The sequence below is a fragment of the Saimiri boliviensis genome, chromosome 4, assembly GCF_048565385.1.
Source record: "Saimiri boliviensis isolate mSaiBol1 chromosome 4, mSaiBol1.pri, whole genome shotgun sequence".
Classification (NCBI taxonomy): Eukaryota; Metazoa; Chordata; class Mammalia; order Primates; family Cebidae; genus Saimiri; species Saimiri boliviensis.
In genome coordinates this window covers 86,318,318-86,333,499 of record NC_133452.1, presented here as the reverse complement: position 1 = coordinate 86,333,499, position 15,182 = coordinate 86,318,318, and the positions used below count along the sequence as shown (strand labels likewise).

The following is a 15,182-nucleotide window of genomic DNA, read 5'->3' as shown; positions in this document are numbered from 1 at the left end:
TGATCTACTTCAAAGGAGAGTATTCACTGACATATTTCCCTGGCTGAGTTAAGGGCCCCGTCTCATTTTCATTGATTTTACCATGCCATACTAGAATTCTCTATCTCTATGTCTGTAGTAACCCCCAAACAGATAGCTTCAGGAGTGCAAAGACCAATGCTTATTCACATCATATTCCTTAGCGTAGAATCTGATACACATAAGGACTCAATATATGTCTACTGAGCTGAAAAATAATAGTAATTATCAAAACAATAGCTAAAGTGTATTGAGCACTCGCCATATGTCTAGCACTGTTCAGAGCATACTACATTAACTAATTTAATCCCCACAATGACCCAGTAAAATTAGTATTGTTATTATTAGTTAATTATTTAATTTTTTTGAGACAGAGTCTCACTCTGTCACCCAGGCTGGAGTACAGTGGTGCAATCTCAGCTCACTGCAACCTTCATCTCCCAGGTTCAAAGGAATATCGTGCCTCAGTCTCCTGAGTAGCTGGGACTACAGGTGTGCATAAGCACACTGGGCTATTTTATATTTTTAGTTGAGATGGGGTTTCACCATGTTGGCCAGGCTGCTCTTGAACTCCTGACCTCAAGCGATCCACCCGCCTCAGCCTCTCAAAATACTAGGATTACAGGCATGAGCCACCATACCCAGCCCATGAAGTTGATATTATTACTGTCCCCAATTGATTGAGGTTAAGTAACTTGCCCAAGATTGCCAGCCAAAACAGATCTGATCTCTAATGTTGCTTTTAATTCTGAGATTACATTTTTTTTAATCTCTAGTACTTCAGGAATAAATAAGTGGTTCTTTCTGTCTACTTTTCTCCCTTAATCTGATTTCAACTTTTTGATGAAGAACTCCACATACATGAATACCAATTTATCCTCTTTCTGCCTCCTGGGTTTACCTTGGGGAGAAGGCAGCTGCAATTGGTCTGTCATCACTTGTGTTAGCACTGAGCCAGTATCTCTGTAAGTACAAAATCCAGAGGTCCCCTTGGAACTCTTAGTAGAACAAACTGCAAAATGATGAAAAGGGACAAAGTCTCCTCCATGACAGTTCCCACAGCGGCAGGCCAAGTCTTGGAGAAAGCAGGCACATTCAAGGTGCAGAGCTGTCTGCTGTTCCTTGGGCCAGAGCTCCCAAGCAGCTTCCCGTAGTAGAGGCACTCCAAATTCCAACACCTCAGTTTGAGGTAGGGATAATTCTTCTTGTAGTGTGAGAAGAGAGGTCGAATCACCATCTGAAATTTAGGAAAATCTAAGTGAGATTTTCCCTTATAAACTTTTTGAGCTTCAATATGGCAAACTCCCAAGCACATGGCTGCTAGTGTAGAAGAAAATTCTATTTGTAAATTTAGGATGATATTACTGCCTCCTTTGTATAAAAATGTTTGCATTATTCTGAGATTGATATTGACCATGTCTAGTATAAAGTATAACAGAGAAGAAATCATCAACAGTACAGAAACATACCACTGATTTAATAATAGTGTCTCCTAAATTGAGATTTTTCTTCAAATTATTATAAGTGTTAAATCATAGGGAATGCTCTGTTCAAATATCAGGTCCAAACATATTTCAAAGTCAAAGGAAAATTATATGTGCTTTGGATAGTCCATGCTACAATTTTCTTTTTTCAGGTGGAAAATTCAAGACATGAGTCTGTTTCAATACCACATATGTTTGTCTTCCTTGTGAGTTTCTGAAATTGGGGATGGTTTATCCTTTTATCTCATTCTTTGCACCTAGAAGCCAATAAAAGATTATGTCAATATTTTCTGAACCAAAAATCAAAACAAAATACTAACACCTGGGTTAACAAGGAGCTAGAATTTCTGAAATGAAGACAAGTCTGAAAAATACATCATATATATTTTTTACTATATCCATGTCTCCTTCATGGTTTAAATGATAATTTTCTTTTTGTTTCTTGGTCATAGGCTTTGAGAGAGAAGCCCTCAAACTGGGTGATGGTATGCACCTGTTGAGCCCAAGAATTACAATCTGGGCAACATAACAAAACACCATCTTTAAACCAGCAAATGAGACAACCCCTTGATATACAATATTGATGGTCTTTCTGAACACAGATAACCCCACAGGGACTCTTCGTTCAGATCTGAGAAAAAGGGAACAGCCCTCCCTTACCTAACTTTGTCTTCTCTTTGGTTTGATCAGTGATGTTGATAGAGGAAGGCACTAATATGGGCTCATTAGGAGGCTCTTGGTTCCTCTCAGACCAGCAGAGCACATGTATATCCACAAGAGCTCTCAACTCCTGAAGTAGCTTATTTTTATCCCAGCCAGGCAGGAGGTGCTGCAACAGATCTGTATGGAAGGAGTGACCAATGATTGCAGCACATTTGACCAGCAACTGTTCCTCTGGGCTCAGTTGATCGAGTCGGCTTACTGCTATTTCTGCCAAAATCAATCAGTCAATCAGCAATGAACATTCTACGAATCTAGAATACATCATGTTGAAAATTTGTACCTTTTAAAAATATATATGATTTTCACCTACCCCTCTCTACTGCCCCCACCTCAATCTGCCCTTCTCCACTTAATCAAACTTCTTGCAAGAGCCTTATAGCTATGTCTTCATTTTCCATTCATTGCTCTACCAACAACAGTCAGGTTTTTACTACACTATTAAAGCTGTTCTCCCATGGTCACCAAAAGCTTTTTTCAGTAGACCGAAAAATCCTCACTCAGCTATAGTAATGCTTCCCATTTGCTTGACCTATTAGTATCCAGACCCTTTTCTTCTTATTTTCAACTAAACATGTAGGTCAGGCTTCCTGTCTCAGATCTCTGATAACTGTAAAGATCTTAACTTCAAGCCATTCAATATATCTCTCTACATTGCAACATAAATATTAGTATTAAATTAGTATTCACCAAGCCCCAAACCTTAAAATAATTCTAACTTTTTTCCTTTCTGTCACAACCTAATGGTTACTCACTCATCATCTTTCTTTTGAGTATGTTTTTTCCTAAACAATGTTAGTTCAAATACTCTTTCTCATCTGGATCATTATAACACCCTGTTTTGTACATCTCTAATTTCCTCCCATTCTTATTCCAATATTATATTAACTGGTAGCAGAATTATATATCTAAGGTACAAATATAATCATACTAGTCCCCTTCTTAAGCACTTTTATAACTTATATATGGGCTTTCACAATATAGCTTTGGCCTTTTATCTTGACCAAGGGTTTTTGAGCTATTCATTTTAGTTTGTGAATTAACAAGCCCTTTTTCCTTACCTGAAAAGGTTTACGATGGGTTAATTTTCTAGCTGTTTCCTAAGAACACTTAGAATATCAGCTGTGTTACCAGGTAACACTGCTTATGCTAAGAATGACCTCTAATTGGGAAACTGAATTTGGACTGGGAAAACTGAATTAACTTGTGGCAAGCCACAGATTTGGGTTTCCTTGGGTATAGCAATTCTTGCAATAGGCCATGCCCCTTGCAGAGCCTGAAAGTGATGTCTGTTTGGACCATTATAAGAGATAAAGCCTTTAGTTGGTCCTCTAAGCACCCATGAGCCATGGTTTCATTTACCATAGCTGAGCTATTACTTGAGGTTCCAGAGATTAGCCCCTGGAATGCTATGTAAATTGCTGTGAAAACTTTCACTGAAGAAAAGTACCTGCTGCTGTCCTGTTAGTATGCTGTATTTCCTTCTAACTAAGGAAAGCCATTGCCAAGTATGGTCTATCGTAGTTGTATCATTGTAAACTGTCTCTGTTGAACCTAAAACCTCCAGAGTAAAGAGCTTATAATGTAATAGCTAACAGTCATGGAATATTTATTATGTGTCATAATTTATTGTATTTAATCCTCAACTAGCCCCATGAGGTAGGAACTATTATTATCTTCATTTGACTGATGAGTGAGAAGTTGACTAACTTATTCGAAGTTCCATAGCCAGTAAGTGCAGGAGCCCATGGTGCCCTGGGTTTTCTGACTCTAGAGCCCTGGCCCTTAACTGCCATGGTGTCCTGTACTGCTGTTTCATGTGTGTGTCTTATTTTCTCAACAAAACCATACTATACTTGAAGGTACGCTTGTTCATCACAATATTCCTCAAGTATTAGTACCTTGCCCACCAGACACCTGCATAAAATATTAAAATAAGAAACAATTCATTTCTAAGAAGAACATCCCCTCTCCAACTATGCCTACCCAATTCTGATAGCTTCTTCGTTCTTTATGGCATTAGTCATTCTACTTTGCACTTTTTATTAAACTCTTGCTATGTGCATAACATTGTATCTTCACTAACACCATGGATTTTCTTAAATCTCAGCAACGTTATCTCCTTTGCTTACTGTCTACTCTGGAAAAAGAATATGCACAAAGGGAAACTCAGGACCTATTTTTTATTAAATAATTGGAAAACTTTTCCAGGTCATCAGTCAGTCCCTGATGAAAACAATGAGCTCATGTAAGTAAAACCTTACTTAAGTAGCATTACAAGTCTTCAAAGAGCTCTTCAGTCAATGCCAGAACTTATTTCTAGAAGGTAGATTTCTTTTTCAGAAGAAATGAAGCCAGAATGATAATGAGAGACCTATACTCAACCACCCACCAAATTACAAATTGCAATGATATCTGTATTTGGTTCACTTGAGGTCTTCAAGGGACTTACCTTTCAAAAAGGGTGGGAGAAGCACTGTATCCAAGTTTACATCATCCTTGACTGTGCAGACATAAAGTTCCTGACCTTCTTCAGAGTTGGCAGGAGAAATACTATACATTGTGGATTTCATGGCAATGGCTATAAAGAAGGCTATGACTGAGGAAAGCACCATTCTCACAGACTGTAGTTTTAAAGGTGCAAAAATATAATGATTTAGTAAAAAAAGAAACCTAAAGGATGAAGATGACTGGAATGTACTGTGGTTTAAAGTGTTTTACCCCACCTGTCTACCTGTTCTCTAATTTTCTCTCATAAACTAACAACATTCCCCGTACCATCTGGTATCTTACAACTAATCACTATTCCTGTTTACCTTATAACAGCTTTTGCTTCTATTACATCACAGCTCCGGGATGCCTTTCTGCTTTTATACATACTTCTACCCTTTATTCCTCTCCTACTCTCATCCCTTCTTCCATTCCCCATCCAAATCCTCAAGTCATTCTTCTCATCAATCGTGGACAATTCTTTATTCTGGACTTTCATGTTTCTAAGTCCTAATTTCCTAGCCCCACCTCCTGGGCTGCTTATAAAAGGAACTATTGTAGATTGACTGGATTAAGTTATCCGAGGCAAGTCTTGAGTGTTTTCACCCTAGCTGTATAATATTTGCATTGTATGCTTATCTTGTAATGCCTAGTGTAGCCTATAATGTTAGCAAAGAAGAAGTATGTACCTTGAAAAGGCCAAGTAATGTCGTGTTGGAGAATGAACTTCAGCAGCTGGACCAGGGTAGAACTCTGGGAAACTAAGCTTACCTGAGAGATTTTCCCACTTGCTGTTTTCCTCTTCCTCCTTTTGTAGGTCATGAAAGAGCAATATGTCCTTACAGAGAAGGTCTTGGCATAGCACCTCACAATAAAGGGGGTTTCCAAAGCACCTGTGAAGGTAGCTGCAGGGAGGTAAGGGATTTCACATTACAGATGATCACTTTAGGGGAGCCAAGCATAACAGTACTTCATACTGAGGAATCTTCTTTTGTTAAAGTCAGCTCTTCATGACGAACCCTAACAGAAGGGGGCAGAGGCACAGAAATGTAAAAAACTAATTTCTGATTGGCCTTGAAATGCATCTTGGCAATAACTTTTCTTTCTCAACTATTTCGCTTTTACTGATGTTGAAAGAAACAAATGTCCCCTTGCTAAAGAGTCTGGCGGAAAGTGGCCTGATCACATATAACTGACACATGAAGCAAGCCACCCAAGTCCTAACTGTCTTGTGAAAACCTAGGTGGAGAGCCCAGGGAGGCAGCCCCTTACTTGATTACAAGAAGACTGTTTCCCTTAAATCTAGCCTTGGGGCCTCATCATGGTTACTAATACCATTCTCTCCCCCAATTCCAGTAAGAACTGGGCCTTCTCACTTATACTATGGCACTGGCTCCTCCTTTAATGAAGCGCTCAGCTAGTCCTAGCCACTCACATCTGCAGCTCTTGGCGGATGCTCACCACCCCTAGTTCCCAACATGCCATTCTCAACAGTGAGGTTGTTGCCAATTTTGAAATAGGCATAAGGATAGCCTGAGGGCTCTGCAGGAAATGCTGGGCCCAGCCACACAGGGTGAAGATAGGGGTCAATGTCATCACCATAATGATGGGCATACTGGAGAGCAATGTTTTCAAAAATTCCCAGGAAGCTGCATCCATATACTGGGCCTCATCAATGAGGAAAATCAGTGGTGTTTTCCTCACTGCCTGGAAAGAACAGCAAAGAAACAATAATGATCTCTGATCAGAAATAAAGTCACCTGGTTTTCAAATCTACCATGAATTTCCCATCAATAATTTAAATAAAATGTTAACACCGGCTAGAGTTTTCAGAGCAAAATGTACTAAGTCCAGGTAATATTTTACTTTATAAATATAAAATTGAATCCCTAAAAAAAGGTTTCTGTAGACAAGAAAATACTCTAACTGAAACATGAAATAAGCATCAAAATATTCTCCAAATCAAACCTGAAGCTTTCAAATATTTCATTTTGGCAAAAGCTTCATCTTGTGTGGGAACTCAGAATACCTTAAAACAGCAATTTCCAAACCAGGCTATGCATCAGAATCACCTGGGAGTATTTGGCAGCACTCCCAATTACCAGGCTCCACTCAAACAGACTTAAAAAAACCACTGCCTCAAGTGACCATTCTAATGTGTTTATTGCATAGTTGTTTCTATGGTGTTCTTACAAAATGTGCATTGTTGTTTTGTCAAGTACATTGTTTCTAAGTAACTGCAACTGTATCACAGATCCCATTATTTCTCTCTTTCTAACCAGGACTGTTTTTAAGTTCATATGGCTATGTTTTCATATATTCCCCTATTTCTAAATTCTGCATTTTGTTCCATCATATTCATGCATGCATTCATGCCAATACCTCCCTGGCCTCCACAAACACTTTTAAAAATGTACTTGTTGGGATATATATCCAGGAGTTGAATTGCTGGGTCTAGAGATACATGTTACTAAAATTTGACTACTTTTAGATTGCTTTCCAGAATGGTCACATCAGTTTCTGCTCATATGGATTTTTGATTCCATAATCCTAGGGTAGAACTTGAGTATCTGCATTTTTAATGAATTGTAGGTAAAACAGCTATACGACTGCATTTAGAAACTACTGTTTTAAATTAAACTACTAAAATTTTATTTAGAAACAGGATCTGAAAAGAGTAAAGATCTTTTCTTGTATGCCATGCTGTGTTACAGGATAAATCCAAGCTTAAAAGTAGATAAATAACAATAAAGATATCAACAGACAGACAGGCCAAGAAATGCCTGAATCAAAGTGTGATGTGGACAGATTAAAATAAACATATACAATCTCCACATATTAAGAGTTAATGATATGTAGTGAAAGTACCCACCTCCTGAAGTACTTTAATAAAACACGCTTTAATCTTCTTTTGTCTGGTCACATTATCCATGGGTGAAACTTTGAAGGACAAAGGAAACTGACCAGGAAAATTATTACATGTTAGCATTTAAAATGAAAACCTAATAAAAACATGCAGGTTCTCCAAAGAGAACACCAAACAATTCTATTTGGGCTGAGAATGGGTTTCTGCAAGATTGAGCACAGTTACAAGGGCCAATCTAACATTAATATATAGTTCAAAGGGTGAGACAGAAAGTTCATGAAGGGTTAGAGACAGGCATCTATCTCCTTTCCATACCAGACTCCAGAAAAACCCTTAGAGGGTAATGACTAAGGAATAAATGACAGGTTGAACTTAGCAATGACATTTTGGGCAGCTCCAGTACTCTAGTTATTCCAAGTACACCAGGATGAATCTGTACATGAGACTTGTCAGAACAAGATGCGATAGACATCACCGAACATTGTTTCCTGTGCTAGATTGGGGCATGCGAACTATGAGGGACCTGAGAGCCAAAGAGAGATGACTGCTAATCTATGTGGGCAAGAGTTTAGAGTCCCAAGCAAGGCCTACCTTAAGAGAGGGATATGTTGAAGGATTAGACAGATCTTAGTGTCTCTATTTTCTATTCCATAATACTCTGCAGGGTGGGTAAATTAGAAGTGATAGAGGATAAATAAAACAAATTGTGCACCAGTGAATTTTTAGTTTGCTTACTGCTGAATATCCCATACACCCTAGACCTCTGAAGGCTTTTGAGATACAGACGCTGGTTTCAAATGATATATTCTGCCATAAGGGAACAGGAAGGTATGGTTAAAAGATAAAAGAAACTGTAACCAAATCAAGAACACATGGATTTAATTCCTGGGGATATGCCACTGGTGATGGCCACCTTAAATGTATTTAGCACTTTAAAATACACAATGTAATCTCTTTGTATACCATCTCCTTAAAATTTCACATTAAAACATAGACAGTACTATAATTGTTATTTCACAGATGAAAAAACTGTGACTCAGAGAGGCTAAGTGATTTGCTCCAGGACATACAACTAGCAAGTGTCAGGTTCAATACTAGAATTCATTCTCCTCAAAAGGAGAAAGCCTGAGTTTTGGTGTTGAAGGAATTTCAAATATTGGTTCCACCATATATGCCTATGTATATCCTCAGATTATTAGATTAGAAGACAATCCTAAATCTGAATATCCACAAAATATAATAGTAATCTAATTCAGAAAGCCACTGCCTTCATTACCTTTACAAATAAGAGGTCATTAAAAAGGCAGTGAAGTTGTTCTTCTATTATCCCATGAAGCTGTCTTTGTAGGTACTCTTGCCGGTAATAGGCTGGGCATGTATCAGTCTCAAAGAAGATGGCCATGAGGGTCTGGATGGCATAGAAGCACTGCTTGGAATCTGCTTCCTTCAGCATCAATGGCAACACCCTGGTGAATATTACTATGGTCATCAAGAGTCCCATGTACCACACATAGGTTACTCGCTTCACCAGTCCAAGAATGCTGAATCTAATGACACAAGAGTCTCAGTAACAAGGGAAAGAAGACCCAAGAAAAGTAGGCTCTGACTAAGTCAGAAAGCGGAGTCTTTACCTATGCCCTTCCTTCTGGGCCAGGAAGTTTATTTCAGCCAACAGCTGGCTTTTTCCATAGCCTTTTCCACCTTCATACAGAACTACTTGTCCTTTCTTCTTATGCAAACACTTTTGCTGTGCCACTTGGAAGGCTTCCAATTCTTTCTCCCGGTCTGTAGAGAGACAGGAAGCACCTAACACTTCTGTGCTTCTTAGCAGACATTCTATTGATTTCAATCAGTTTGCAAAGCTAACTCTCAGAATGGCCTTTTTCCTCCAGAATTGTTGTAGGAATCTCATTCATTGATGGGGCTTCATATCTCTTTCCAGAAAATCAGTTCTGAGCTAACATAGGCTGATATTGATGGCTTATTCCAGAGACTACATAGTAACATTCAGAAAAATTAGGCACTTTGTGGACATGAGTACCTCTTATGCTTTTGGTAAAAATTTTCTTAAAATCAATTTAGTCTTCAAAATCTGTTATTACTATGTAAAAATAATGGACTAATAAGTATAGACTAAAATAAGCATAAAGATAGGGAATACATAGTGTGGGTGATCACAGTCTTGGTGCTATTTTCACTATTCTAAGGACGAGGATTTTTTCTCTAAAGATGATCCACACTAAGCTGGTCTGATCTCAATAGCTGAACTATGACTTAACAAAGATTATTACTAAATGTTAGTGTTTCTCAGGCAGTTATAGGATTTCACCTGAAATTTGAATATTTGACATGAAAAAGAAATAATAAGTTATCTTCAAAATTTCACTAAGAAGATTGCTATTTTTTAATATAACTTAAAAGCATTTAGTCTTGCATTGTTTTGTTTTTTAAATCACATTTAGCCATCTACAGCTGAAACAAATATGATTTAAGTTACAAAAGAAAACGTACCCAACAAAGGGTGATTTTTGTTTCTCTTTCTTGCCAAATGTCTTTTCCCAAACATTCTGAGAAAAAGAACAAAGGGAAATGTATTTATTAAAAATAGATTAGGAACAGCTGTCTTCGTAAGCAAATACTTTCAGATAATTAAGGCAGTACAGAGCTCTGAATAAAAGGGTTTTTAAAAACTAAAAATTTAGGGGGAGAGGGAGTAAAGAGGAAACATTATTGATTGTTCCAGGCTTGGGGAAGTAAATGAATAGTGAAGTACACAAAGAAAAAAGAACAAAGAAGATCTGGGTTAGTGACCTACTGCTTTTCTCTTCCTGTTGGAGAGCAGGACATTTGCTGAAGAACTAGCTAAGAGCTAAACATAAAAAGCTAAAGCTCTCAGACACTAAACCCTCCTTTTGTGTATCTTATTCCAGCATGTCAGTACTAGCAGCACACTTTTTTCTAATTTCATGTAATCAAAAACTTATTGTTCTGGAACGGATGAGAGTAAACCTATCATACAATGATACTCACATGCATCTTCTGTGGCCAAGATATTCATATATGTTCCCTGGGTTGGAGATGTTTTTCATCATTTTCTCATTTTCTCTGGGAGTTTCTTGAAGTTGTAAGCTGGTAGCATGGATCTTAGATACGTTACCTCATCACAGGACACCAAACCTGGATAAGCAGTTATCATTCTGGCTGCAAGACTCACTTTTGGGCCAATAACTGCGTCAGAAAGACAGTTGTAAAATTTTTGGACTATGTCTTCTACTTTCTTCCCTTAAGTCACAGAGCTAGTAGCCCAACGTCCTATTCTACCTGTATATTCATGTCTTGCTACTGCTCCAACCACACCACAGAATACTGGTCCATTGGTGATACTGATGGAAACAAGTCTAGGGATCAGAAAAGCAACAATGGGTAAATATACAGTTGGAAGCCTCCAAGTCAGGCACTAGATCTGTCACTCCTTAGATCCAGAAGTCTAGTTTTACAGTTCAGAATGGAAAAGGCCAGAAGTTGCTATCAGTCTATATAACATGAGGGGTACAAAGTACTGAATATTAGGGAGATAACAACAACAACAAACAGAATGGTTCGCCTAATTCAGGAGTTTGAGTTGGGGGTTATTATTAGTAAAAGATTTTCTTTTTCTTTTTCTTTTGAGACAGGGTCTTGCTCTATCACCCAGGCTGGAGTGCACTGGTGCAATCTCAGCTCACTGCCACCTCCGTTTCCCAGGTTGAAGAGATTCTCCCACCTCAGCCTCCCAAGTAGCTGAGACTACAGGCATACCGCCACCACACAACTAATTTTTGTATTTTTTGGTAGAGATGGGGTTTCACTATGTTGTCCATCTCAAACTCCTGAGCTAAAGCAATATACCCGTCTTGGCCTCCCAAAGTGCTGGGATTACAGGTGTAAGCCACCACATCCGGCCAGTAAAACCTTTAAAAATTTTACATCTGTGGTAAGGCAAATATTTAAATATCATTTGAAAAAAAAATCGAAGGCATTAATTAACTTTCCCAGAGTTATATGGCAAAAGTGAACAGTGGAGTCAGAATGAGAATCCAGGCCTCTTGCCTCCTAGACCAATATTATTTCTACTATATCATGTTGCCTCAAATAACACCCCAAAATGAAAGTAGATCAAGAGATATCAATACAGAGTTAATGGATCAAATCATGTTAGAATTCACAGTTAAGGAATAGTCAGAATGTCAGGACTGCAGACGGAAGGGTTTCTGAAGTGAATTAAGATTGAAACAAATTTTTTTAATGAGTAATATTTTAAAAATTCGTTCATGCATACTTACATTCATTTCATTCACTAAGCACTGAGACATGTGCATAGTACAGAGTACTTGGCTCGATGTTTAAAATATCCTGCCCTAGAGAAGTTAAGTCTAGGGAATAGGGTGGTAGGTTTGAGGGAGGTGAAGAGATACTTATATATCGGCAAGACAAATACTCCATATTAGAGATAGATACAGCACATTAACAGAACAGATATACTAATTCACACTGGAGAGTAGATAGAGTATTCAGAAAGGAGATGACATTTGGTCAGACCTTGAAAGTCAAAGAAACTGCAAAAGTGGGGCAATGATACTCTGGTGGGAAAAGGCAAAGGCTTTGAGACGTCGGGTGTGGTCATGCAAAGCTTAGTACTTCAAGATGGTTAGAGCGCAGAGATGAACAGAGGTGTTTGGAGTTGAGAGAGATAATGGGAGAAGTGGTCTTACCTGTCTAGGGATAGAAGAGTAATATTAGACATGAATTATTTTAAAAGCAGTCATATACTGTTCTAGGTGAGGCAAAAGCCCAAAGGTGGCAAGGAGCAATTCATACATAACAGAATAAGTAGAATTTACTCACTGACATGAAGATTTCACGTGAAAGGTAACAATACATGTAGGCAGAGAAAGATTATGCAATGAGGTACAGTCTCACATTAAAACTATAAACAATTTTCAGTAGTTCAGAGAGAATGTGAGAAGTAGCAATCATGTTAACACTCTTATCTCCTAAGCCATCAAAATTCTTTGCCCTCCTCAAAGGACAGGATTAAGGGCTCTTGACTGGGTGCTGTGGCTCATGCCTGTAATTCCAGTACTTTGGGAGGTGAAGGTGGGCAGATCACCTGAACTCAGGAGTTCGAGTCCAGCCTGGCCAACATGGTGAAACCCTATCTCTACTAAATATATAAAAATTAGCAGGCATGGTGGTATACACCTGTAATCCCAGCTAAGAGATTCTGAGACAGGAGAATTGCTTGAACCCAGGAGGCAGAGGCTGCAGTGAGCTGAGATTGCGCCACTGCACGCCAGCCTGGGAAACAGAGTTAGACTCTGTCTCAAAAAAAAAAAAATGTCTCTTACTATTCATTCACTCAGCTTACTGACCCCAGGGGGAAAAAAGAGACACTCAAGACAATACCAAGCTGTCAGTTCCGCTGTCATAGGAAGAGTAAGACTGAAAATCTTTTAAGATTTCATGATGCTTCCTCTGTCTAAACACCCCTTTCCACCTTCTCCACTTGATGAACTACTTTTCTTCTCAACCTGGCTCAAAAGTCATATTTATAGTGAAGATTTCTTTGGTACCTCTAGGGAGAATTAATTATGTTTTCCCATAACGCATTGTTGTAACTCCTATAGCATTTTATTCCTGAACTTTAATTTCATTGTATTAAAGTTACTTGTTTGCTTAGCTAAACTGGTAAAATCTTATTTCTCTTTATGTTCATAGCACCTAGCACAGTGCCTGGTTCGTAACTGTGTTCAAGGAAAGTTTGTTGAATGAATGCATGTATGTATGCCAGAAACTCAGCTATTAACAAGTCAATCAGGAAACAAATAATACTTTTCCCACTTAGTAATTTCTTATTTCTTTCTATTATACTTTATAATTCCTCCTTGTTTTCCCTGGAAATCCATATTCCTTCTTTCCTTTAAGACCTTTCTGCACTGATAAAGAATGTATTCTTTATTTGATATATGTAATTGCATATGAAGTATTTCTGGTACTAAAAAACCATAATGATGATATTCTGAGACTTCACTCCATATGTGTCAAAAATATCCTGAGGAAATACTCAGGGAATAATCTTTCCTCCAAATGAGCTAAAAGCTGAAGCTATTTCTCAGATTGGAAAGAGGAATTCAGAGGATGTCGCAAGGTGAACAGGGTCTTTGAAAAAGAAGATACAGAAAGTAGTTTTGGGTCTGAGTGAGAGCTGATGTGATACAGAGAGAAATGAGCAATGGTATCTGCTACCGAGGCTAGTAGGTAACTCTGAAGCTTTAGCATCTGGTCAGCATTTCCAAAAATATCTTCCTTAGAACATTAGTTCCTCTGGATATTTATAGATCTTTCTGGAGAAGAGTGTTTGATGACCAAGTAAATTTGGGAAATGATGACTAAAACTAAATATAACATTTTTTCCCCATAACACTACTCAGAACCTTTGATGTGTTAATGTTGATTTTGAACCTTGAAGAAGGAAATATAATTTGCATCACTTCCCAAACATATTTGGCCATGAAAATCTTTTCTTTTTTCGTGAGCACATTAAGGGACTAACATTCTACCAAACATACTCTGGGAGATACTGAATTAGCAATTATCTTCAAGGAAAAAATCACCGATCTTGAAACCTAGCTTTGAGACTCTGACATCTGTTTGGTTTACTGGCATAACCTTTCTGGATCTTAGTTTCTTTAAATTAAAGTTGTCAAATTTGATGAATTCTAATATCCCATCTAGTTCTTAACATCTATTATATTTTAAACTAAATAAGACTGAAATGACCAAGTTATAGCCTAAAAGTGACAAAAGGCATTCTTAAGGGCATTGTAAGACATCCCCCAAAGGCCAAAGAAATGACTCTTTTAAGAGTAAGGGCTAAGGGTGGGACTCTTGAAGGCCACAGGTCAATACAAACTTCAAGGACAGAACAGACCAGCACTGGAAGGAATGGCCCATGTGATGGCTAATACTAAGTGTCAACTTGATTGGATTGAAGGATTCAAAGTATTAATCCTGCCTGTGTCTGTGAGGGTGTTGCCAAAAGAGATTAACATTTGAGTCAGTGGGCTGGGGAAGGCAGATCCACCCTTAATCTGGTGGGCACAATCTAATCAGCTGCCAGCAAATAAAGCAGGCAGAAAAACATGAAATGAGCGATACGGGCCTAGCCTTCCAGCCTACATCTTTCTCTAGTGCTGAACGTTCCCTTCTCTCAAACATCAAACTCCAAATTCTTAGATTTGGGCCTCGGACTGGCTCTCCTTGCTCCTCAGTTTGCAGACAGCCTATTGTGAGACCTTGTGACTATGCAAGTTAATACTTTAGTAAACTCCCCTTTATATATATATATATGTCTTATCCCTTTAAGAGAACCCTGACTAATACCGCCCAACGTATCCATGCTGGAGACAGGACTGGAAGGTAGGTTGTAGGAGTATCTTCAGATCCCACCAAACCTGAAAGAAGTGTTAACATGTATTTGCCTTGGGCGAAGAGTCTGAGTATCTATTAAGCAATTGTAGCATCTTTCTTATCTCTAAAATAAGGCTTGGATCAGAAAATCTTTA

General features: G+C 38.3%; 1 protein-coding gene across 4 annotated transcripts; it reads right to left on the bottom strand.

Annotated features, from left to right (window-relative positions):
- Window positions 1-448: 448 nt before the first annotated feature.
- Window positions 449-14,912, bottom strand: LOC101054448 (adenylate cyclase type 10-like). 4 transcript variants are annotated; one of them, XR_012517256.1, is made up of 4 exons: window positions 4,675-14,912; window positions 2,163-2,432; window positions 1,488-1,759; window positions 449-1,255 (listed from the first exon to the last, which is right to left on the bottom strand). XR_012517256.1 is itself a non-coding variant. In XM_074397772.1 (3 exons), the coding sequence occupies exons 1-3, from the start codon at window positions 4,835-4,837 to the stop codon at window positions 1,734-1,736; spliced, it is 459 nt and encodes a 152-aa protein (XP_074253873.1). In that variant the 5' UTR covers window positions 4,838-14,912; the 3' UTR covers window positions 449-1,733. The 4 variants fall into 4 exon arrangements, 1 of the variants encoding a protein (XP_074253873.1); XR_012517257.1 differs by having other exon boundaries at window positions 449-1,759; window positions 2,163-6,419; window positions 7,585-14,912; XR_012517258.1 differs by having other exon boundaries at window positions 449-1,759; window positions 2,163-9,044; window positions 9,210-14,912.
- Window positions 14,913-15,182: the final 270 nt, after the last annotated feature.